Below are 25,304 nucleotides of genomic sequence, written 5' to 3'. Positions count from 1 at the left end.
AAAAAGGAACACTCTTATTTTTGGTCTACTATCATGAAATCCTAGTGTTTGGTAGTTAAATACTCCATTTATTTGTTTAGTAGTTTCTAGCTCTTTAATAGTAAATTCTCAGTGAAACCACGCCTATAATCTAGACACAAATAGTTTCATCACCAAAAAAACTCCCTCCCACTATCCCTTTATATTCAAGCCTCTACCCATCCACTTTTTAGCAATTATATATAGAGTTAAAAGATTCACATTCAGGTTTTTATATGACATGAGTTGTTTTTTTTTAAATTTTATTCTATTACGTTAGTCACCATACAGTACATCATTAGTTTTTGATATAGTGTTCCATGATTCATTGTTTTCGTATAACACCCAGTGCTCCATGCAGTTTCTGGGTTCCTGGGTCATGTGGTAAATGCATATTTGTAAGAAACCCCTGAAATGATTTGCAGAGTAACTCTATCATTTTGCATTCCCACCAGTATTGTGAAAGAATTGCCATTGCTCTGTATCTTTGCCAGCATTTCATATTGGCAGTATTTTTTATTTTAGCTATTCTGATAAGCGTGTTGTGGTATATGTCATCATAGTTTTGATTTGCACTGTCCTAGTGCAATGATGTTAACATCTTTCACATGCTTATTTATCATTTTTAATATCCTATTTAATGAAGCATTCATTCATGTCTTTTAATTTGGATTGTTTTCTTATGCTTAAGTTTTGGGCATTCTTTGCATATTCTGGATACAAATTCTTTGTCAGATAGATATGTGATTTGCAAATATTTTCTCCCAATCCATAGTTTGTCCTTTTATTCCCTTAACCATGTCTTTTTGTTAAAGCAAAAGTTTTTCATTTTGATGAAATACAGATTATGAGTTTTTTCTTGTGTGGATTATGTTTTTGTTACTATGTCTAAGAACCCATCATTGAACTGAAAGACATGTAGATTTTATCCTGTGTTTTCTTGTAAAATTTTTATAGTTTTGCATTTTACATTTAGATCGTTTTAGAGTTTATTTTTGTATGAAGTGTGAGTTTTAATGGTTCTTTTTTTGCATATAGATGTCCAATTGCTCCAACACCATTAGTTTTTATTTATTTATCTTTATTTTTTCACCATTAGTTTTTAAAAAGACTACCCTTTCTCCATTGAATTGTTTTTGCACCATTGTCAAAAATCAGTTGGCCATATTTGTATGGATCTTTTTGCTGTTTTGTTGATTTATCTTTCCCTTCTGTGATACCACACTATCTTGATTACTTTGGGTTTATGGTAAATCTTAAAAATAGGTAGTTTGATTCCTCTAATTTTATTCTTTTTTCAAAATTGTTTTATCTATTCTAGTTCTTTTGCTTTTCCATATAAATATTAGAATGGACTAGTTGATATCTATAATAAAGCTCGTGAGATTTTGATTGAAATTAATTATGATGCATTTAGGTGTGGATATTTCGGGGTTTGTCCTTTTTGGAGTTGGCTTATAGCCTCTTGAATCTGTAGGTTTATTTGCCAGGTTGGGAAGTTTTCAGCCATTATTTCAAACACTTTTCCAGCACTGTCCGGTTCAGCATGGTATGCAGAGTCCTTTCTTTCCAGGACTCTGATACCAAATGTTAGACATTTCTTATTATGCCCCAGGTCTCTGAGATCTGTTCTTTCTTTTTTCCCCCAGTCTATTTTCTCTGCCATTCAGAGTGGATAACTTTATTGATCTAGCTCCAAGTTCATTGACTCTTTCCCCTGCTCCATTTTCTGTTGAATCCATTCTGTATGGTTTGGGTTTATATTGTTTGTTTTTTAGTTGCTGATATAAAATTTCCATTTGTTCTTTTTATATCTTCTATTTTCTGTTTTAATATTTGTTGCAAGATTATTTCTGATGGCTTGTTCAAGTATTTTTATAATGGCTGCTTTAAAGTCTTTGTCAGGTAATTCCAATATTGATGTCATCTCAGCCTCATCTGTTGATTGTTTTTCTTCCACAAGTTGAAATTTTTGTGGCACTTTATAGAATAATTTTTTATTGTAGTGTGGACATTGTGAGTATTATGAGATTCTGGGTCTTGTTCAGATTCTATGGAGAATGGCAATCTATTTGTTCCAATAGGCAGTCAACCTGGTTAGGTTCAGAATGTAATTACTAATCTACCTTCTGTGGGCTGTGTCCATTCAGTTTTCAAGGATTGCAGTTTTCTTTGGATCTATTTCAGGTTGTGCCCCTCAGTAGGGGACCTAGACAGTCTGGGACCTAGCTGATTGGCTAGTTTAGTTCTGAAGATGTTTTGGTATGCTGAGTAGGATCAGATCCAAACATTAGTGACTTGAGGGTTCATAAACAACTTCATGAGGTTGCTTTCCTTTGCCCCTCCCATTCCATGATCTCTCTGCTGCTTCCTGGTTCCCTAGGCTCCCCTTTTCAGTCCTCTGGCCATAAACTTGGGGTTCTTGTTACTCTACACAGTTGCTCTGTCTCATATCTTCATGATTGAGCCTACATCCTGACCCATGTGGAGGGACAGAAAGAAAAAAAGCAGAGGGGCTGGTTCTACCCTTTTTAAACCATAGCTCCACTAAACAGAGAAAAATTTCCTCCTCTTGTATGTAGCTCTTGTGGGTTTCCATAGTTTTTGGCCACCACTGCAGAATTGCTTGGGGGAAGTCTTTGCTCCAACTAATAGAACTACAAATGTAGTAACTTTGTCTTGTTTTGAAGTTCTGTAGCAATCTATGGCCTGTGTACACATTATTGCTCAAGGGGAAGTAGTATGACACACATACAGGACAGATAACCCCTGTAAAGTTGAACAACAGTTTGATCTAACTTAATGCCTATCGTGGGAAAACAGTGATGGCTCATCAGACAGATATTATTTTACTTATCATTTTGGAAGTGGTATGATATTTTCAAAAGTCCAAGCCAAATGTTAGGGTTTTTTTTTTGTTTTAAAGATTTTTTTATTTATTTATTTGAGACAGAGAGAATGAGAGACAGAGAGCATGAGAGGGAGGAGGGTCAGAGGGAGAAGCAGACTCCCTGCCGAGCAGGGAGCCAGATGCGGGACTCGATCCCGGGACTCCAGGATCATGACCTGAGCCGAAGGCAGTCGCTTAACCAACTGAGCCACCCAGGTGCCCAAATGTTAGGGTTTTAATTGCTGTGAAACTGTAGTATGATTAGATGTGAATCTGAATTTAATGTTTATACAATGTCACCCTTTTAAAATACTATTATCTGCCTACATTCAGGAGATACTCTTTGAATGCTTTTGTTTTTGTATTTTTTGTTTTAGCAGTGGCTGTCTTACAAAAAGAATGCAGTTTACTTTAACAATGCATACAGAACCATTTTCCGATGAATTAAACTTTATATTAAATTCATCCATTTTTTCCAATAAATTTTGATTGCCTAAAGTGTGCCAGACTCAAAGCATTTGAGTATTATCTTACTGTGACCTTTATTACTTCTCTTGGTTATGGGAATTTAGCAGATAAAGTTGAAATGTACATTTAAATGTTAGTAGCATGTGCTAAGCCTACCTTATGGTAGAGTTGTTTTGTTTTGTTTTTTAAACCTGGAAATAGGGCTGGATGAGCTAATAGATTGTTTGAATGAACTGGAATCCCACTGAAATGCTGTTTTCGTTTTTTTTCATTTCCTTCCTTCCTTTTTACAGAATGGAAAATACTAAATTGCTGTCATTCTGTCTGCATCTATTGGACCAGTTGGTCTCTCCCTGTCTGCTCTTTCTGTGGTCTAGAGTAATGATAAGTTTATTGTCATACTGTAGGTAATGAGATTGGATAAGGAGGAGAGGAAAAGCATTACGAGTTTCTAAAGTTGTTCAGGGGAATTTGTATTTGATGAGCATTATGGAGCCGTTCCAGATTCCTGAGCTGGAGGACTGCAAGTGAAAACTGAGAAGCTTACCTAGTCTGTCAGTACAACATAGGGTGGCTTCTGTGGGGAAGGAAACAAAACTCTAGATAAAGATTAGGTAGTGAAGTATTATAATACATCACTTGCTTAAACCAGACTGTAAACAGAAGAGGCTGCTCTAAGGGGACTGGTGATGGGCCACTGTAGAGTTCCTTAGGCCAGAGGCTAATTCTAGAGAACACAGGAAAGGCAGGTAGTCCCTGGCAGGTGCTCTAGATCTAGCAGGTCAAAGTCCAGTGTGCAGAAGGGCCAGCAGAAGATAATCAGGAAGCCAAGATAGAGGAAATGTTTTCAGAGTGCCTGGGCAAAAGTCTGATTCAGCAGAAATTCCTTGTACTTCCTGCCTAAGGCCAGAATTGTTTGTGCTGATGGTTAGGGGAGGGGGTGCCATGGAGGTGGCTCAAGCCAGGCATGGGAAGCTAGATAGTTCCACATAGTGACTGCGTGCAGTCATCAATGACATCCAGGAATAAGGCAGTGGGAATGCAAAAGGTGAATGTAAAAGATTTCGAAGGAATGAAGAAGGGAAGGACTTTGCAATAGGGAATTTAGGAAATGAAGGGGACAAAGGCAATGTTTAGATTTCCAAGAATTATGTAAGGGATTCTGACAGAAATTGGTAGTTAAGAAGCTATTTGAGTGGGAAAAAATAATTTTCTCTTTGTTGATTTTGAGATGTTAGTAGTTCTGCCATGGATGTGACAAGAAGTAAGGCACTAAGGGCCTTTAATTAACTTCTACAAAATAAAGAGGACTGAAGCCATATTAGCAGGAGCTATGGAAATGGTTAGAAAGGACACATTCAGACCACATAGAAGGTATTCAACAGCAGACACACCGAATATAAAGCCCTTACCGTGTGGCAGAGATTGATAGTGAAGAGGCTGCTTTGATAGAAGAATATGTTTGAGAAGGTGGGATGAATGGGATCTGGGGTTTTTGTGGAGAAGTTATTTTTTTATTGCTTCTGATTAGAGGGAAAAAAACATTTGGAAAGATAACAGATGCTCATGTTGGTTTTGGTCTTTATTTCCTGTAAGTTGAGGTCATGCATAGAGAATAACGTGAAAGAACAATTTGGGGTTAATGTAAATATCTGGAAGTAAATACTGTGAGATGTGTTTATAAGGTATAATAACGGATAAGAGCCACAAGGGGGACCTTTCCAATCTCCCAGCATCTCCTCCCTCTGGTGAGTTTTCCCATTTTCTGGTCCTGAACACCATTCTTTCCCTTTCATTCCCTAAGTCCTCTAGCATTGGTTCCAGTAATTGTTAGGTTCACAATGTTCCTTTCAGTTTATCAAACTGATAGACACAATTCAGGTGAAGATTTTGAAACAAATTTTATTGGAAGAATTTTGATACAAGGTTTATTATTTTTAAATACATCTGAAGTTAAAATATATACATGAATGTCTTCAAGTAGAAAAAAGTGAAATATATATGAAGGATTTGTTGTATTATATTTAGGCAAATCATAATTGCTCACTTTAGCACATTCAAATCAAATTACAGTATAGTCCTTGAAATTTGACGTTCCAATCTAGCCTTGTACTCAAACGTTTGTTTAGAAATGTTTTGGTGCCATAATCTTCATATAGGAATCAAACCCAAATCCAAACTTGGCCATATGTTTAGAAACCATTAAAGACAGGGAGGTAAAGTGTTGTAGGGGTGCTTGGAATATACTGAAAAGGGATTTGGCAATTTTTAACTCACAGTATTTCCGATATAAAAGATCATTCTCTTTCTTGATCAAACTCACAAGTGTTGGGGCAAAATATCACTTGCGAAGAAATATCACTGAATTTTTGCTCTTAGAGGAAGCAATGGGATTACTTGGCAAACTCTTGACAGGATACATCTAGTTCAAAAGAGAATCTTCATGGAGGCTAACTGATACATGATATGTGGTACCTAAACAAAATTCAAAATAAAGCTTTTTTTTCACTAGTAAAGGGAAATTTTACCGTGGCAGCAGCAATTAAAAGATGAAAAATAAGAAATATAGAGAAGCTCCATTAAAATTTGGTATTTAGAGGGGGGGAAAAAAGAAAAAAAACTATTCTAGGAATATTTAAATCACTAAATGAATACATGTAGTGTTTGTTTTTATAGAAGCACCTTCAGGATATACCACTGAAAGAGTTTTGGCTAATTATACATCTGGAGATAAATGAAACAAGGTATGTTATACACAGATCCTTAAAGTAATATGAATATGGCAATTTTCCACAGAAACCAAGGAGGCAATGTGGTTTCTCATTTGGTAATACATAATGTAAAAATTCAAGTGACCCAGCTTCCACAGTCTCAGTTCTGCCAAATTTCTATCCAACAACATGGATAGCATCTCTTTGTCTAATGTTCCTGGATTAAAATCGAGAAGCAGCTCACAGGGCTCCTAGAAAAAAATGGTCGCAGTGGATACAAAGTCACTTATTTGTGCAAAAATGCCAAAGAAAAGCTGAGGTGTCTTCTGTTATAATAAATTACTGGTTCTATCTGTCCCCAACTGTTACTTTTGTATCCACTACGACCTACAATATTTACTCACTAGTTAACCAAACATTTACTGAGCATATAAATTCATACTAAGTTTGGGAATAATGGGATAGATGATGAGACAAAGACATTCTTTTTTACAAACTTTCCAACATCATCAGAATTGCAAATACTAAATTTTCAAAGCCATGGGAAGACTTCAAAGTTCAATACTTTTATTAAGCATAGATTGCTACTAATCTATGAAAAAGATTTCTTCTTGAAAAGGTGTCTGTAAAATGTAATGTTGTACATCCTCAGATCCCTCTCAAGCAGCAAAAATTATTTGTACTTCTTGGAAGATAATTCCTTCATCAATTATGTTAACCTCTCTTAGCCAGGATGAATTCAGTTTCTCTTTACTTACACACTGGCAAGGACTCTCTTCTGAGTCAATCCCTTTTTTAAGCAGCTTACTCTGAGCATCAATAAAACTTTTTAAAAAGGTTTTAAAAATACTTAAAGGAGTTCTGATTATTCTTTTTAGACTGCACAGTTTAAATTCAATGGCAAAGGTAGGAAATAAGTGTGAGAGCACTGAATGAAGGAATGAGTTTAAGTAATGTATATGTAACAACTATTAACCCCATAATCAATTTTGTCATAATTGTTCACTGATTTTATTAGAGAATCTGTTCAAATCTGCTACAACTTCTTGGATCTTTAAACCACTGTAGAATGATATACATAAAACAGAGCAGTCATCAGAAAAAGCACTGAATTTAAGGTCAGTGCATTACCACCGGCTATCCCTCAGGCAAGTCATTTAAATTCTCCCACAACAGCTTCCTCATCTGGAAAATGCAGTTACGAATTCCTTCCCCAGGGAGGGAATTTGAAAATGCTCTGTCAGTCATAAAAGCATGCAAAATTTTTCTTTATTGAAATGCGAGGCTTTCAAATGTGACACCATGGAAAAGGCCACACAAAGACACAGAAATACTTAATAAAGGTTGAATCCCACCCTTTCCGTATAATTTGTAGTTGGGAAATGGTTAAACACAAACCAAAGATGTCCTCATCAAAAAGACTCACATCCATTTGGCCTTTAAATATAACTATACTTCTCTGCAGATACTTGTTTCGATAATTTTTCACTGTATGTAAGTCTACCTCGATGGTAGAGATCTGGATCACTAAGGCTTCTGGTGGGTCATGTCTTGAAATAATCTTCTTCCATTAATAAAACTTTTAATGAGTGTTCTTCAAAAAATAAAATTTTTTCTTTTTTTTGCCAAAGTTCTCGTGAACTGGAAAATAATTTCTGTTTTGAAGATGGTGACAGAAAGAAAAAAGTTTAATTTTATCAAGGTAATGCTTTTATGTTGAGAGTAAGCAATTTAACATTTGGGGTTCTGGTAAGACTTCAAAATTTCACCCTACTGAATTAAAAGACCTGTTTTGTTCTATATTTAATTTAATGCCCAATTTTGTGTGGCTCTGAGAATAAATGTTAAAAATCCAAAAAGCTCCCCAGTAAGTGAAAACTAAAGTATCAAGAGTGAAATGATACGACCTGTAAGAATTAGCCTGGTTTCTAAAAAGTACCAGCTCACAGAATATAAACAAAATAAAGAAACTAAGCAATCCTTAAATTGGATTTAGCCTTGGGCAATTAACAGAAAAATTCACAAGTTAAAAGTATCCAAAGCACAGATGTCATCGTATTTTAAAAATCAGGAACTGGTTTCATAAGAGTAAAAAAGTAAGAGTACAAAAATTATATTTTCCATAAAGAATATTCTAAACCTCATAATGGAAGTATGGAAATAATATTCTAAACCTCATAATTACTTATGAAAAATAAGACAATAAAACTCCATTTATAAAGTGCCTTAATGTACCAAAAATGGAGGTCAGCTTTCCTTTATTTACAAATGCTTTTTCATCACATTTACAGAAAGGCAAATATTACACTGGAGAGGCAGGCAGCACAGTAGAGGAGAAAGAACTTGACCTGGAGTCACAAGACCTGGACTCTAGTCTTGGCTTTGCCACTAATTATCTCTGCGACTGTGAGTAAATGACAGCATTTCTGGGCTTCAGTGTTCTCATCTGTAAAATGAGAGGTAGAACGAGACTGCTTTTAAGGACAGTCCCTTAGATGTAAAATTCTATGTTGAGCAATGACATATTTTTGTTCTTAAATCCCAGCATTATATGAGGATGCTACCATAATCTCTATAAAATTGATTCTTCCATAGCAGGTAAAAACATTATAGAACTCTGATCAATTGCATCTGGAGTCACTGATTGGGCTGCTTTACAAAGGTGCACAAGTCACAGTATTTTGGTTACTGGGGTCTACACGGAGGCTTTGAAGAATGCTGAAGCATCCGGAGACAAAGGTAGATGCCACTACCATCTGCTGCTACTTCCTTATGCCTCTGCAGAAGACCGCTTGGCGACGACAAGAGGAATATAGAGCTACAGATAAACTACACACTGTCCTTCACAAAAGTGCACAGGGAGTCAGCAAAATAAAGTCACACATATGGTAAGCCCTTTGAGTAATACAATCTAGATTTTAAAACACAAAACTAATATAGGTATATTTCTGTTTGGGGAAATTTACTTAGCAAGGTAAACTTTCCCAGAGCGAAACAAATTTGTTCTCCAGGGAATATTTTGATTTTTAAAATACTAGCAAAGTTATACTCAAAGACTCCCTGCCCTTCCCCCCCCCCCCCCCCAAGAGTTAACCATAGAGACATCTCAAATCTATTACAACAATCAGGTAGTGTTTCTCAGTGAAATTATCTACTTTAGCAATAAATAGGTCTGTGCCAGAAACACAGGTGAGACCGAGTATTTGTTAGAACAAGATTGCTTTTTCTCACACTGATTTGTCCACTGCTGCACACACAGGTTTAAGGACATTTAATTAAAGCATAAATGTTAATGCCAACCCACCAAATGATATGAGCTGGAAATGTCTTGTAATAGGTGCAAAATTAGGGTTCCATATCAGTCTAATAATCTGTATGCTCAATGCCTTATCAAAGAAAAAACACATATGCATGCACTTGTGTATTCAGAGTATAGTTAAAATGATGCATATTTTGACAAAAACTTTACTTGGAATGGAGGGCCTGATGAAAGGCAGAACTGGACCTTCAAAATGCACTGCTCAAGTTTACATGCCAGTGAAAATACTGTCTCCATATGTGAACAATCAGTACAATTACATATAATATTAGCTTTTAAAGGCACACAGCCAAAATTCCCACCTTCATCTAGATCTGACATTTTCCACAATATGCCAAAACCCACAGAATATTCCAGGCTTCTATCAGGCTCGGAGTGGATGCAAACTTCCAAATAGTCACTTACACTTATAATGAAAAAGTAGTATGTTATCAGGACATTTCCTTTTATACTTTCCCTCCTAAAACATCTCAACAACTGTTTTAGTTAAACACATTTTACTGCAGGAATTCTTAGCTTTAGAACTGCCTGGCAGTAAGTAAAAATGTTTTGAAAATACTGCTTAATCTGCAAAAAGGAGACTGTCAACAGCTCATAGCAATCTGCAGCATTTTAGGAAAGCATTAAGAAAGTAGTCCAGTTTTCCTAATACACTTTAGTTCATAAATTGTAGATCAGAAATAGGGAGAAAGCTACTCTAAAACTTAGACAAAATCAACAGCGATTTCTGCCCCATCCGTGAAAAAGTGCTTATTATTGGTCTACATTCTAAACAATCACTTCCATCCTGCAGAGTTTTTTTCCCCAAGAATTTTCAGATTTTTAAAGTTAAAAGGGAACATACATTGTGATAAAATGAAGAACAATGGGTAAATGTCTATCCAGATCAATTTCTTCAAAAACACAGAGAATATTTGAGTGTTCAAGCACTTGTCCTCTCAAATCACAATTTTATTTTTCAAATACACAAAAACCTTTAGAAATCAACTTGTTTATTAACTTCTAAGACACCTGTTTTATCACAATTGATCTGTATCTTCAATAGTTGAAACTCAATAAAATGCTGCTTTTAGGTTTCTGAAAGCAACTGTATTTGTGCAATGCTTGCACCGGAAAACAAATTGTATGACTTGGCATTTGAAGAATGAAAAAACAAAGTAAATTGTCACAACCATTTCTGCCTTCCCTCTACATTGCCTTTCATTAATAAAATCCATAGGGGCACCTGGGTGGTTCAGTGGGTTAAGCATCCGACTCTTGATTTCGGCTCAGGTCACGGTCACAGGGTTGTGAGATTGAGCCTGGTGTCAGGCTCCATGCTGGGCGTGGAGCCCGCCTAAGAGTCTCTCTCTCCCTCTGCCCCTTCTCCCCCAAGTCTCTAAAAAAATAAAAAATAAAAATAAAACCCATAAAAACAGCAAGGAGACACATAGGGAAGTTTTCACAGACACAGTAGCTTTCAGAGAAATTTGGGATTTAGCAGATGTTTTAAGTAAGTCAAAACAATCGTCTATATAACAGATGCATTTGCAAAGTTTTGAAAACACAGTCCACAGAATAATGTGATAATTGAATTTGATTTAAAAAGCAAAATAACACCTTCTATTTTTCGATGAGATAGAGCAGTAAGAGGAAACTTTTCATATCTTTAAACCTAGGCTGGAAGTACACACACAGACAATCTGTACACATCACTTATAAGAGTCTTACTTCATACAGATTATAGAATTATCCATTAAAAAAACCCATATGCATGACCTTTGATGGTACATTATTATGCTGGCAAATACATTTTCTGATACAAAGGCACTTTGAAAACCCAATATGGTTTGGTTCATAAGTTTGCAAGGTACAAACAATTTTACAAACATATGATTATACTGAAGAATGTCAACCATTGTGACATTACATATAAAATGATTTCTTTTTTTTTTTTAAATAACACTAGTTTTGTGGAAATGAAAGCAGTGGTTTCCAGCAGCTTCAGTGAAGACTGTGCAGATGACTGGAAGCCCAGCATCTGAATTCGGACTCGCTAGGATGACCACTAGGGCTGAGGGCATTTTTGAAAATGGAAAAAAAAAAAAAAAAAAAGGTACACAAACAAAAAATAACATCCTGGGACAAAACTACAAACGTCAGAAATTAAAATGGTTTGGAGGGAAGAGCACAAAAGACACGACCAAAAGTCCAGGAGAGCTCCTCCTAGTTCTGCTCCCTTAGCTATGAGCTCCTTCCTGGCAGAGCACAAACTGCTGACGCTACCTGGTCTACTTGGCGCTGGGGAACTGTAGTGACGATTTTTCTGTTCTAAAAAGCTAGGTACAACATTTGGGATTGTACAGTACCGGAAATATTAGGTCCCCCAAAAAGGATAATTTCTTTTCATTCGTTACATGGCCGCGAAGTCAATCTGTACATAAAGCTGTCTCACTCCAGCCTGAAAAGTTTAAAAAAAAAAAAAATCAGAAAATCAATCTAATAGCAGACTATACATTTCAGAAAAGTAATAGAAAAAAAAAAAATCTCATTTTTTTGAAAAAGGAAAGCATTGTTTTTCTTTTTTGCCTCTGGAAAATAATTCTCCATTCTTCATCAGAAAGGGCCAGTAATTTTATCTTAGAAATAAGTATTTTCATAATTGCAAAAAGGTCCCCCATTTACCTCTACAGAAGAAAGCCATGCTATTGATTACAAACCGTGTCCAAGTGAAATCTGGAACAATGAGGTTACCCATCTACTGTTATTCTACTAAAGACAGCAAAGTGCTTGCCTAACTGGCTACTAAAATCATAGAGCGATCCGGTCTCAATATTCCTGTGATGGACGATGAGCAAATACTTAAGTAGGACCATCTGTTGATTATTTAATTACATTCTAACGCCTCTCTTCAATTTTGGAGATGAACCCGCTATTCAAGGACTGCCTCTCAAAATTGCTCCCAACTCTCCTATTTTATCAATTGTTGTATATATGCTGTCTACAACTCCTTTTCTCTATTCTCTCTTGAATGCATTTCTTTTTTTTTAAAGATTTTTTATTTATGTGACAGAGAGAGACACAGCGAGACAGGGAACACAAGCAGGGGGAGCGGGAGAGGGAGAAGCAGGCTTCCAGGCCAAGCAGGGAGCCCGACGTGGGGCTCGATCCAGGACCCTGGGATCATGACCTCAGCTGAAGGCAGACGCTTAACGACTGAGCCACCCAGGTGCCCCTCTCTTGAACGCATTTCAACTGAACTTTTGCCACCCACCACTTTGCAAAGGTGTTTGTCAGGGTCACCTCCAAGTTGCTCAGACCAGTACTCACCTGTCAGTCCTCTTAGTACTTACTCTAACAGTGAGGACAAAGGTGCGCACTCTTTCCTACTGAAACAGTTTTTCTCACTTGGCTTTCAGAGAATACTCACTGGTGACCTTTTACCTCAATTATCAGTCTTCCTCAATCTCCTTTGCTGGTTCTTCCTCCTACCTTTGAGCACTAAGCACTGAAATATGCAAAGGCTCAGTCCTCAGATTCCTTCTTTTTCTCCATTTGTTCCCTAGCTGATCTCATCTAGTATCCAGACTTTTAGTACCATCTACATGCTCACACCTCCCACACTTGTATTCCCCACTGGAACCTACCTACCATCTACTTCACAGTTCTACCTGGACGTCTGACAAGTATTAAAACACTACTTCCTCCCCCCAAGCCTGGTGATCTTGTATCATCTACAGCTCAATGCCATCCTCGATGTTACAACTTAAAGACCCTTCTTTCTCTCACACTCAACCCATTAGGAAAACCTGTCTGCCTTACTTTCAAAGTAGCCCAATCCCAAAACCTGACCATTTCACATCACCTCCATTGCTGTGTTTGCTGACGCTCACCCGTTATAACGTTATCTCTACAAAACAAGGATTTTGTCTTTGTTTTTTCATTGCTGATTCCTAGTACCTCAAATAGTGCCTGGCACATGGTAAGTGATCAATAAATGCTTGTTGGATGAACAGAAATTCTACTACTAAATTCCTTCTTTCAAGTAAAAATAACTTTTTAACATTAAAGTATACATAGCTATAATAAGCATTTTTTGGTCAGTATCAAAGAATGAAAGGCAAATTAGAGTATTAATGGAAAGGGAAAAAAAAAATCAGAGTGGGGGATAACACTACAGTGATTTCTAGCATGGCTTTTTTTCCTACCATTCAAGTAGGTGGGCTCTGTATAACACTAATGAATGGGTGAGAGGAGCAGGGACCACTCAAATGGGATAAAAAGCTGGGTAGAGCCTAGAAACTTATCAGCACAGAAAAGGTTTTAGCTTTCTTGCCTCATTAAAAATAAATAATAGTAATAATAATAATAGTAATAATAAAATAAAAAAATCCTTGCTGTGGGCAAGTTAAAGCTCTATAATTCAAAATTGTTTGTTATTTCAATTTATGGAAACTACATTTAATAGCAGCCTTTCCTTAAAGAGGCTTATGGCAGAAAAAAGACAGAACTTAACATCTGCATGATTTTGAGCTAAGATTTAAAACCAAACCTCAGTTTTTCTCATTTTAAAAGCACTGATAAATACCAAGTCTACTTATCTCACAAAATTGTTATATGTTCATCCAATATTTGAAAGTATTTAATAAGCCCTTGTTACATCTGAGGTACCACTGTAAGGATTATATGTGAATATATGAGAAAGGATTTCATATGCTATAAAAGGCTAAAGGCTATTAAAATAAATTATTATTTTTTGTTGTAAATATATCTGATTTACTCAACCCAGATGGTCTCTGAAATAACTAAGGAACTCTTCTGCAAAATTCTTGTATATCTAACCTTAAGAAAAAAACAACTACTGCCCAAGTAAACTGGCTTAATTCCTTTTCTCTTCCAACAAAATTGTTAATGAAAGTAAAATGGTCAAAATAAGTTGGGCTCCTATTACTACCCCTACCACTTCCCTCAGCCCCAGCCCTAGTACGGTGAAGATGGTAATAAGAAATGAGGTTAGCCCAAGGCAGTAAAAAAAGAGGAAAAACAAAGAGGCTAGGTAAATGGATCTTTGCATAATCATGAGTTAATTACTCAAGCTTATATCTTTCCCCTGAGGGGCTACAGCTTTACATAAAAGCTGTCTAACAGAAAAAGTCATTTTGCTTCATCCAGCTGTCCTGACGGGGATGGCTTCAAGTTTTCCAACTTCCCATGTTCCTTTCTCAATTTCCTTCAAAGCAGAGAGAAAAGAAGAATTTCCAAAGACTCCTAGTGAGTCAGCTACTCCCTGAATACAAACCAGGTTTTCTATACAGTTTATCCACACCATAAAGACAAGACAAATACTCTAGCAGATCAAAACAGGGCTCAGTTGCATCAAACATTCTACCACTGGGATGGCACTGGGAGTCGGAGCCTGGCCTTTAAAAGCCTTGTCTTAAACAAGGGAAAACCATATAATATTCATTGTGTCTTATATCATGAGAGTCATGTAAACCATAATTCAGTCAACACTTTTTTAAATCGTTAAGACTTGTTTTTAACACATGCACTCCTAAGAAAATAAATGTTAACCTGGTGCCATAGACTTAGAATATCCTCATTATCAATATTCATTTTGTGGAAAGGAAAACAAATCAGGAGTGAAAAAAAAAGAGAGAGAGAGAAATACACAGGAATATGGCTATAGAAAATTATTGGTTTGTGTTCTCTACCAATTCCACAGAAACTTTCTACTTTAGTTTTTGACTGAACATAGAACATTAATCTTTATCCTTTTAAAATGAAGTCTTGAAAACTGCCTTAGTCTTCCATGTGAAACCTAAATCCTCTCAGAATTAGTGAACAGTGAGTGAATATGACATTATAAGGCATGAGCAGTAACTTGGGCCTGGGTTCCTTTTTCCATAAATTGCGAAGAACAGCCCTTGTTTATAAGGAGGCTGGAGTGATGTGTTAAGCAGCTGTTACAGCGCCTGGTGCGCGGTGGGCTCTCACTGAAGGCCCAGCTGCTGTTGCTGCTGCAGTTTCTGCCCTCTACCAGCCAACCAGTGAGGGCTTAACCCTTGTGGGTTAATTACAAACAATGAACCTAGGGCCCTGTTGGCCTCCCATCCCATGGCTGTTTACTCCAACCTCTGAGGAGGTTAGGTTCTGGTACGCATCAAGCACATAGATGAAGAAAATGGAAAGCTGGCTAAGGAGAAGTTGCAGAGTTGGCAAGCAGAACTGACGCTTGTGACAGATGAAAACCTACAGACAGGAAAACAAACAAAGAGGGTGGAAACTAGCTAGTCCCCTGGAGAGGGGTAAGTAGCTTCTCCCACTGGCTCCCCCTACCCTTCCGCAGACAGGAGGCTGGGTGACGTCAGCGGTCAGGCAGGAAGGTATCAGGAGCATGGAGGCTGGGGAGGTTCCTGAAACTTGGGGAACTCCCATTTGCGCATGTGAGGAGGCTTTCTGGTTCCTTCCTGGGTATCAGAGTGAACTGCTATTTTGAGGCTAGAGGCTAGAGCACAAAAAGGTGAAGCAGGAAGCTGGGGGTTCAGGACTTAACATGCATAACAGAAATAGGCAGGAGAGGAGAAAAGATGAAAGAAATCAAGATAGAAGTTCTATCAGGGGGGTGCCTGGGTGGCTCAGATGGTTAAGCGTCTGCCTTCAGCTCAGGTCATGATCCCAGGGTCTTGGGATCGAGCCCCACATTGGGCTCCCTGCTCCACGGGGAGCCTGTTTCTCCCTCTCCTTCTACTGCTCCCTCTGCTTGTGCTCTCTCACACTCTCTGTCAAATAAATAAAATCTTAAAAAAAAAAAAAGTTCTATCAGGGAGTAGATAGCATGTTTTAGGTGATTGTCTTCTGTGCTTTGTGGAACCGAAGAGCACAACGAAACAAGCATATTCTAGATTTTTCTTCAAACATTATTTCTAACAAAACAGTATATTAAAAAAATTAACATGATATCAGCAAGTTTAAAAGACACATAAAATGTTAAATTGCCATCTTAATCTTCTTGTTCATACACTAAATATAAAAAATAAGTTGTCTATTTCATCAATTCTCAAATGATAACTCATTTTTAAAAAGGTAGTGCAGGGGAGAATGGGAGAGAAAACTTTTTCTATGCCAACAGAAAACCTTGTAGTTTAAAAATTGGATTATCCCTTACCTAATAATTCCTAAGGAATCTAAGTTCACCAATTCACTTATTTTACTCTCTATTCAGGCACAGCTTTAGCTGGCTGTTAAAGACTGATACCATGGAAAATGCAAATAAAACGGACATGCCTAATATACAGTTCTAAAGTAGTCATGAAGCTTACAGTTTTATCAATAGAATAGAAAGTTGTAATTCTCAAGCTGATGTTTTCAGTTTAAAGTTGTCTTCATAGATATTTTAACAAGAACTTTTTTAACCAAAAGCTATCACTTAAATTCTGATTTAAGGTCAGTTATAATGGACGCCTGGGTGGCTCAGTCAGGTAAGCGGCTGCCTTTGGCTCAGGTCATGATCCCAGGGTCCTGGGATTGAGCCCCACATCGGGCTCCCTGCTCAGTGCGGAGCCTGCTTCTCCCTCACCCTCTGCCTACTGCTCTGCCCACTTGTGCTCTCTCTGTGTCAAATAAATAAATAAAATCTTAAAAAAAAAAAAGATCAGTTATAAGAAAGACACCTGAAAATGTCCTAAAACCAAAAAGTATAACTTATTACTGAGGAAATCCTTCTTTTAGTCTTTCGGAACTTCAATTCTGCATATATCAGAACTAAAACAATGATCACTAAGAAACTTTAAAATCATTAAAGGTATGGAATAGAAGTCATTAGTAGGGTGGTTCCCCCTCCCCTCTGGAAAAAAATGTATTGAACCATCTTCACCACAAGGTCCTGCTCTGCAAGGAATGAAATAGAGTGGGCTTGACCTTGGCTGATGAAAAGGCTGAAAATATTTTTCAGAGCTTAAAAATTTTCAAAAAAAATTTCAAAACCCAAATACAGTTTCCAAAACCAAAGAAGCAGCTAAATAAACTTTCAGCTTCAGCCATTTTAAAAGCCAAGATGTCTAAGGTTGCCAGAAGAAGCCATCTCCACCTACTTCAGTTACAACTTCAGCAGTTCCTAAGAATGGACACAGCTGCTTGCGCATTTCTAAACCTAGAAACTGCATTCCTTCAGAGGGAAAACCGTGACTAAGTGCCCAAGTCTTAGGAGAGTACTGCGGCATGTCCTGGAGGTCAACAGAAGCTCACATTAGGAGGGTGAAGGACACAGTATAACTAGGAGACAGGGTAAAGGAAAGAACGATGATCTAGAAATGACAGTGAAAAAGCAAGGTTATTGCAGCCACATAAGAGCCACTTTTGCCTCTAAAACACCCCCTGTTTAGAATGGGAGAAGATATTTGCAAATGACACTACAGATAAAGGGCTGGTATCCAAAATCTATAAAGAATTTCTCGAAATCAACACCCAAAAAAACAAATAATCAAGTCAAAAATGGGCAGTAGACATGAACAGACACTTCTCCAAAGAGGACATACAAATGGCTAACAGACACATGAAAAAATGTTCATCATCATTAGCCATCAGGGAAATTCAAATCAAAACCACACTGAGATACCACCTTACACCAGTTAGAATGGCAAAAATTGACAAGGCAAGAAACAACAAATGTTGGCAAAGTTGGAGAAAGGGGAACCCTCTTATACTGTTGGTGGGAATGCAAGTTGGTACAGCCATTTTGGAAAACAGTGTGGAGGTGCCTCAAAAAATTAAAAATAGAGCTACCCTATGACCCAGCAATCGCACTACTGGGTATTTACCCCAAAGACACAAATGTAGTGAAAAGAAGGGCCATATGCACCCCAATGTTCATAGCAGCAATGTCCGCAATAAGCAAACTGTGGAAAGAGCCGAGATGCCCTTCAACAGATGAGTGGATAAAGAAGATGTGGTCCATATATACAATGGACTATTACTCAGCCATCAGAAAGGATGAATACCCAACTTTTACATCAACATGGATGGGACTGGAGGAGATTATGCTAAGTGAAATAAGTCAAGTAGAGCAAGTCAATTATCATATGGTTTCACTTATTTGTGGAACATAAGGAATAGCATGGAGGACATTAAGAGAAGGAAGGGAAAAATGAAGGGGGGGGAGTAGGAGGGAGAGACGAACCATGAGAGACTATGGACTCTGAGAAACAAACTGAGGGTTTTAGAGGGGAGGGGGGTGGGGGGATGGGTTAGCCCGGCAATGGGTATTTAAGGAGGGCACATACTGCATGGAGCGCTGGGTGTTATATGAAAACAGTAACTCGTGGATCACTACATCAAAAAGCAATGATGTATTGTATGGTGACTAACATAACATTAAAAAAAAAAAAAGAATCACCAATGGAAAACAAAAATAAAACACCCCCTGTTGAAAGATGTGAGAAGGATTCAGACATACTGTGAAGGTCTTGCATGCCTCATTACAAGAAAGTCATACAGACTTAAGAGTGTCTGTTAAAGAAGGGACCTAGTTATTAAAATTCTGGAGTAAGTGGTACCAGCACAGTGCTTCGTAGTAGACTAAGTCTTGCTGTTGACTACACATAAAATTATTTCATTACTTATTCCCAAAGGAACATAACCATACATTTCTCATTATTAGAGAAGAGAGACATTTAATTTATGCTAAGATCCTGAATTTAAACTGCATATTATATTCTGTTGTCCGTGTCTGAAGATATGATGTATCTGTTTCTCTTCCTCTTCTTCTTTTTCTCTCCTTCTTTCCCTGTGTGTGTGTATCTCTGTCTATATCTCTAATTCTTTATACCATTGCCATCTTTTTGTGCTGTGGTTAAAAAGACCAATGGGAACCCAACCATATTTTTCCATACTTAGCACACATAAAGATGGTGTTGGTCAAATACAGATTTAAGAATTTGTTTGTTCAACAAATTTATTATACACATACATTTTTCTAAGCATTGAGAATGCAAAATCATATTTGGAAGAAACCTGCAGATAAATATGTATATCAAAAGATAAAGTTATGCAGCTTAGAGGGGTCTTTCTGCTTCAGAGAGAAAGTAACAATTGAATTGGACCTTTACATTAGAGTAGGATCTTTGTCCCACACAGAAAAGTAAACAGTCTAGAGGGGTATGAAGTATATGGGAATGAATAGCAGAGGCTTGAAAAGTTAATGGGGTCATGCTAGAAAGTTTGGGTTTTATCCTGGTGGCAATGAGGAGCCTCCAAAGTTTTTGTTTTTTAACTTTTTTTAAAAAATAAAATCACCTATATTCACCAATTGCTAATATTTTGCCACATTTGCTTTATTTCTCTCTAAGTATATTTATTTATAATCTTTTTACTTCTGTTGAAACATCTGAAAATTAGATATCCTGATCCTTCGCCACTAAATCCTTCAGCATGGATCTGCTAAGAATGGAGCATTCTTCGATAACCCCAATCCATTATTGCACCCAAGAAATCTAACACCTACACAATTATTATGAACTATTATGCAGTCCATATTCAAATTTCCCAGTTACCCAACAGTTTCCTCTATGCCTGTTTTTTTTTCCCCCAATCTAAGATTCAATCAAGGTAAGACACTGCATTCAACTGTGAAGTTAACTCCACACTGTTTTTCCCCCCTTTTCATGACACTAACACTTGGTAAGAATCTAGGCTAACAGTCTTTTTTTTTTTTTTTTAAAGATTTTATTTATTTATTTGAGAGAGAGAGACACAGAGAGAGAGGGAACACAAGCAGGGGGAGTGGGAGAAGGAGAAGCAGGCTCTCCGCTGAGCAGGAAGCCCAATGCGGGGCTTGATCCCAGGATCATGACCTGAGCTGAAGGCAGATGCTTAACGACTGAGCCACCCAGGCGCCCCCAGGCTAACAGTCTTATAGAAGTTTCTACAAGCTGGGTTTGTTCTGCTAGTGACTAGATTCACATTAACCATTTCGGGCAAAAGTACCCCACACTCTCACTGCATCACACCAGGAGGCACAGGCCAGTTTTTAAGCACACATTTTTAAGGCATGGAAACAGTTCCTCATTAGATCTATGTGTTAGGTAATTTTAGCAGCAGTGTCGACATCTAGATTTTTCGCCAAATATTTCCAGCAAACTGGAATGAAAAAAAATTTGTATTCTCTCACTCTTTCCTTAGATGTTCTTGACATGATGTTCTTATTCTCCCAGCAGATACAGAATCATATATATCACTCTTACATTATCAGTCACATGACTATGTCAACTCAAGACAGAATAAGCATCAAGTCAAATGATTTGGCTGCAGGCATGCAGTGACTAATTTATGATTCCAAATACAACAGAATATTAAGCTTTAAACCACACAGAACTATGGCTTTGCTATCACACAAAAACGTTAACATAGTCTACTTTTAGTTAAAGCCACTGACAAGACATTATTCTTATTCCAAATGCTATTTTAGTTCTTGGCTTTAAACAGCATTTAACATGTCTTATATAAGGAGTATACGGTAAAGGAGAATCTACTTTTTCTTAAGAATTCAAATCAGTATAATGAGAGAACAGGACTATCTTCCTTAAGAGTATTAACTAAAATAAGATCTCCCAATTTTGCCTGTATGGTTGAAAAAAAGTACTTTTATGCTTTCCTCATAGTATTGCATGTGTGTGTGCGTATATATATATTTATATACATACATATTTAACATGTTAAGTAGTAAATATTTTTTAAACTAGTAGATAAGATAAATTCAAAGATCTTTAAGAATTTAATGAAAAAGTCATACCTGAGTAAAAATATTATGTGTTTGGCTTAAAATCCACCTGGCATCAGCATCAGGGGCTACTACTAATTTCAAGGTCCCAACATAAACATCAGAACATAAGGTCCAGAAGTGCTGTTCTTGTAAACTGTAAACTCCTTGCAACTGCTGCACCTGAAACAGAAAGGGCAAATATTAACATCATAGGGCCCCCTTATTTTTTATGTATGCTGTTTTATTATTATTATTATGCTGCAGTTCACTAAACTGCTATTTAGATTATTAACTGTAATACTATTATTATGCAACATATTCAGTAAACATGGATTCTGTTCTCTAGTTCATTATGTGCCATGGGAGGTGTTTGGGAAATGGGAATGATCACGTGCCAAAATTTGTAGGGCACAGCTGAGAGAGCACCTAGACGGAAATTTACACTTTCAAGTACATTGATCAGAAAACAAGTATAAACTCATTTGCATTTAGAAACTAGAAGAACAACAAAGTAAACTCAAAGAAATAGGAAGGAAGGAAATAAAGGACAGAAATCAATGGTCCAGAGACTTAGAAACTACTAGAATTCACAGTATCAAAAAACTAGTTCTTTAAAAGATTACTGAAGTAGAGAAGTCAGTGTCTCCCAAAGGGGGCATATTTTGGACAGGACGGTTTTTCCCTGTGTCAGAAACTATAGGACCCTTTGCATCCCCAAGCTCCCCCAAGGAGCTAAATGCCAACATATACTCTTCTCTAAATCATGTGACAACAAAAAAGAGAAGGACGTCTCTCAGTTTTTACGATGGCTCCTTAAGGTTTTCATAGCCTAAGGCTGACAACCACTGGCAAGACAAACTCTGAAGGAGGTTTGGAAAAGAAAAAAAAACAAACAGGAACTGTTTCCATGCCTTTTTCCATGAAAAAGAACAACTACAAATAACAGATTTTAAAAACCATAAAAGGGAATACTATATGAATGTGTAGCTTGTGAATACACAAAGTATTACCACTGAGTGGAATCCAAACATTCTCACCATCTACTACTATCAGCCTAGCTGAAGACAGCATTATCTCTAGTCTGGATTATTATAATAGTATAAGTGTAATAATATAATATTATAGTAACTGGTCCATTTCTGGCCTTGCATCTTTTCCATCTATTCTCATCACGGTATTCCAACTGCGATCCTGTTACTTTAGGTCAGATGCTGCCACTTGGCTGTTTAAAATCCTCCAATGGCTTCCCACCTTACTCTGAATAAAAATCAAAGCTTTCACAATGACTTATATGGGTCCATGTCACATGGCCCACTTGTTACCTAATCACCTTCTCTCCTACTAGGCGTCCCCTTGCCCTCTCTTCCTCAGCTAAACCAGCCTCCTCACCATTGGCTGAAAAGTCTGGCACACTCCTGCCGCAGGGTACTTGCTATTCCCTCTGTCTGAAGTGTACCTTCCTTCCAGATTTCTACTTGGTCCACTTTGTTTGGGTTTTTACTCAGATGTCATCTTCTCAGTAAGCTACTATAACTCCTGTACTCTTGGTCTCCTGTTACTCTATGTAAAATAATAATGTTTTCACTTTTATGTTTCTCTGCTATGTTTTACTTTTTGGAGCATAATATCATACACTGCATTATTCATTCATATTATTTATATTTTTTATTGCCTGTCTCTCCAGCAGAACTTAAGCTCAAAAGGGCAGGGAATTTTTTTCTTTTCTTTTTTTTATGTTTTGTATCCTTAGCATCTAAAACAGTGCCTGGCCCAAGTAAGTGCTTAGTAAATTGTGTGTGTATGTGTGTGTATGATAAATATACATAAACGCACACAAAATAAAAACACAACTTTGAAACAGACAAAAGGGATAAGTTTCTGGAAATATAGAAAATGCCATAATTTAAAAAAAAATGCCATAAGAGAAAAAAATAGAAAATGTGAAAGGACAATTAAAAATTGAGAAGGTAGAGGTTAATGTCCAAAATATAAAAAGAACTCATACAACTCAATAGCAAAAAACCAAACTGATTAAAAAATGGACAGAGGATGGGAATAGACATTTTTCCAGAGAAGACATACAGATGGCCAACAGTGAAACATGCTCAACTCACTAATCATCAGGGAAATGCAAATCAAAACCAAATGAAATACCACCTCACACCTGCTAGAATGCCTATTATCAAAAAGTCAACATCCTTTTCAATTCTGAGATCCTCTGATTTTTAAGTAACCTATTTGGGATATTAATTAAGAAAAAGTTGAACCGAGAACTATCAAAAATTTTCATTTTTTATCAGAATTTGATCAATGTAGGCATTATTTTCTATAAACTCCAAAACAGTTGGTAGGAAATTTGAGACAATACCAACTGTGGCCTTTTTAAAAACTGCTTTTACTGGGAAAAGAGGTCAAGGTGGACTCTTCCTCTTTCGGGATTCTGATGACATAGTGGCTTGAACCTGGTATCACTCTACATGTTTCTGAATGGCATCCTCACGGGATGGTCTACTGTGAATGAAACAACCGAATGAATAGATCTCTTCTACCTCTAAGAATGCAAGTACTCTTGTAGCTAAGACTAAGGAATGTTCCTATACAAACTGGCTTTAACTCTCCTCAAGTTAAACAATTTGGGGAAAGCGTAGTCACAGATGCTTTTCCTACTCTAACAGTGTGGTATAATAGAAAGGGCATGAGCTTTGGAATCAGAAAGATATGGATTAGAATTCTGGTTCAGCCACTAGCATTTGTGACCTTGGATGAGTTACTTAAATTCTCTGAGCCTCAATTTTACCTATGGAAAGGAAGACAAAACTTACCCTGTATGGATATGGTGAAGACCAGAAACCGTATATGTAAAACAATTAGTACAGGGACCATCTTATAGTAAGCATTCAATAAATTGCCCTTTCCTTTCACAGTTATGATGACTACCCTACCTTAAAATGATAACCACAAATGATAAATGGGCAACACTTCACTTTCTTATCTAAAAAAACCTTTTTACAGCTTCTCCTCATCCCTTCCTTCCTTCCTTCAAGGTTTTATTTATTTGACAGAGCACAAGCAGGCAGAGGGAGAGGCAGAGGGACAACCAATGCGGGGCTCGATCCCAGGACCCTGGGATTATGACCTGAGCTGAAGGCAGACGCTTAACCGACTGAGCCACCCAGGCGCCCCCCTCCTCCCCTTTTAAAAGATTTAGAGAGCACAAGCAGAGAGGGAGACAGAGTGGGAGGAAGAAGCAGGCTCCCCGCTGAGCTGGGAGGACACAAGGCTTGATCCCAGGACCTGGGGATCACGACCTGGAATGAAGGCGGACGCTTAACCAACTGAGCCACCCAGGTGCCCCTCCTCTGGCGTTCTGAGCCAGAGGAGTGTTTGATTATACTGCCTTATAAATGATAAAATAGAAGCACATAAAAATCCCTTATCCTGTACCACCAAATCCACCAGTTGACCCTCATCTATGTCAGCACTTTCTGCCTCCCCTCCAGGAATACAGTACCCCTGGCTCCCCTCTACACTGAATTCCTCCATACTGCTACTGGTTCTATCCTTTTCTTTTTTTTCTTGAGAGAGAGAGAGAGAGAGTACAAACAGGGAGGGAAGGTGGGAGGGAGGGGTAGAGGGGGAATCTTAAAGGCTCTGCGCCAACACAGGGCTCGAACCCACCACCCTGAGATCATGACCTGAGCCGAAATCAAGAGTCTGACTCTTAACCAACTGAGCCACCCAGGCACCCATGGTTCAATCTTTCTTCATCTTCTCAAGAACTTCATTCTTGTAATGACCACCTTTATTACCGTATCATTGATTTCTTCCTCTAGGATGGCCTGTTCCTATCAATAACAAACATGCTCTAGAACTGCACTGTGTAATACAGAAATCACCAGACACATGTGGCTATTTAAATAAGGAGAATTAAACTACACTAAAAAATCAGTTGTTCTAGCCATACATCAGGTGCTCATTTTGCTTGTGATTTCCATACTGAGCATTGCAGATTATATAGTATTTCCATTATAGGAGAAAGTTCTATGGGACAGCACTATCCCAGAATATCCTATTTTAAAAACAAACAGCCCTGCCCTGATACTATATCCATACTCAGGCTGTCAACTCATTTCTTTGCTCCCTTTAACAGCCACACTTCTT

The 25,304-nt window shown here is 37.5% G+C and overlaps 1 protein-coding gene across 1 annotated transcript in view; it reads right to left on the bottom strand.

The window, feature by feature from the left end:
* Positions 1-8,234: 8,234 nt before the first annotated feature.
* The window catches only part of SLC30A7 (solute carrier family 30 member 7), an 82,365-nt gene continuing 65,295 nt past the window's right edge, over positions 8,235-25,304 (bottom strand). Inside the window, exons 10-12 of the mRNA XM_021690272.1 lie at positions 21,174-21,323; positions 11,755-11,846; positions 8,235-8,533 (exon numbers count right to left, since the gene is read on the bottom strand). Of these exons, the coding sequence (XP_021545947.1) occupies positions 11,799-11,846; positions 21,174-21,323 (198 nt within the window). The 3' untranslated portion in view covers positions 8,235-8,533; positions 11,755-11,798. The remainder of the gene's footprint in view (positions 8,534-11,754; positions 11,847-21,173; positions 21,324-25,304) is intronic.

Source organism: Neomonachus schauinslandi, chromosome 4 (assembly GCF_002201575.2).
Source record: "Neomonachus schauinslandi chromosome 4, ASM220157v2, whole genome shotgun sequence".
Classification (NCBI taxonomy): domain Eukaryota; kingdom Metazoa; phylum Chordata; class Mammalia; order Carnivora; family Phocidae; genus Neomonachus; species Neomonachus schauinslandi.
The sequence above is the reverse complement of the archived record's forward strand: the minus strand, read 5'-3'. Positions and strand labels throughout refer to the sequence as shown.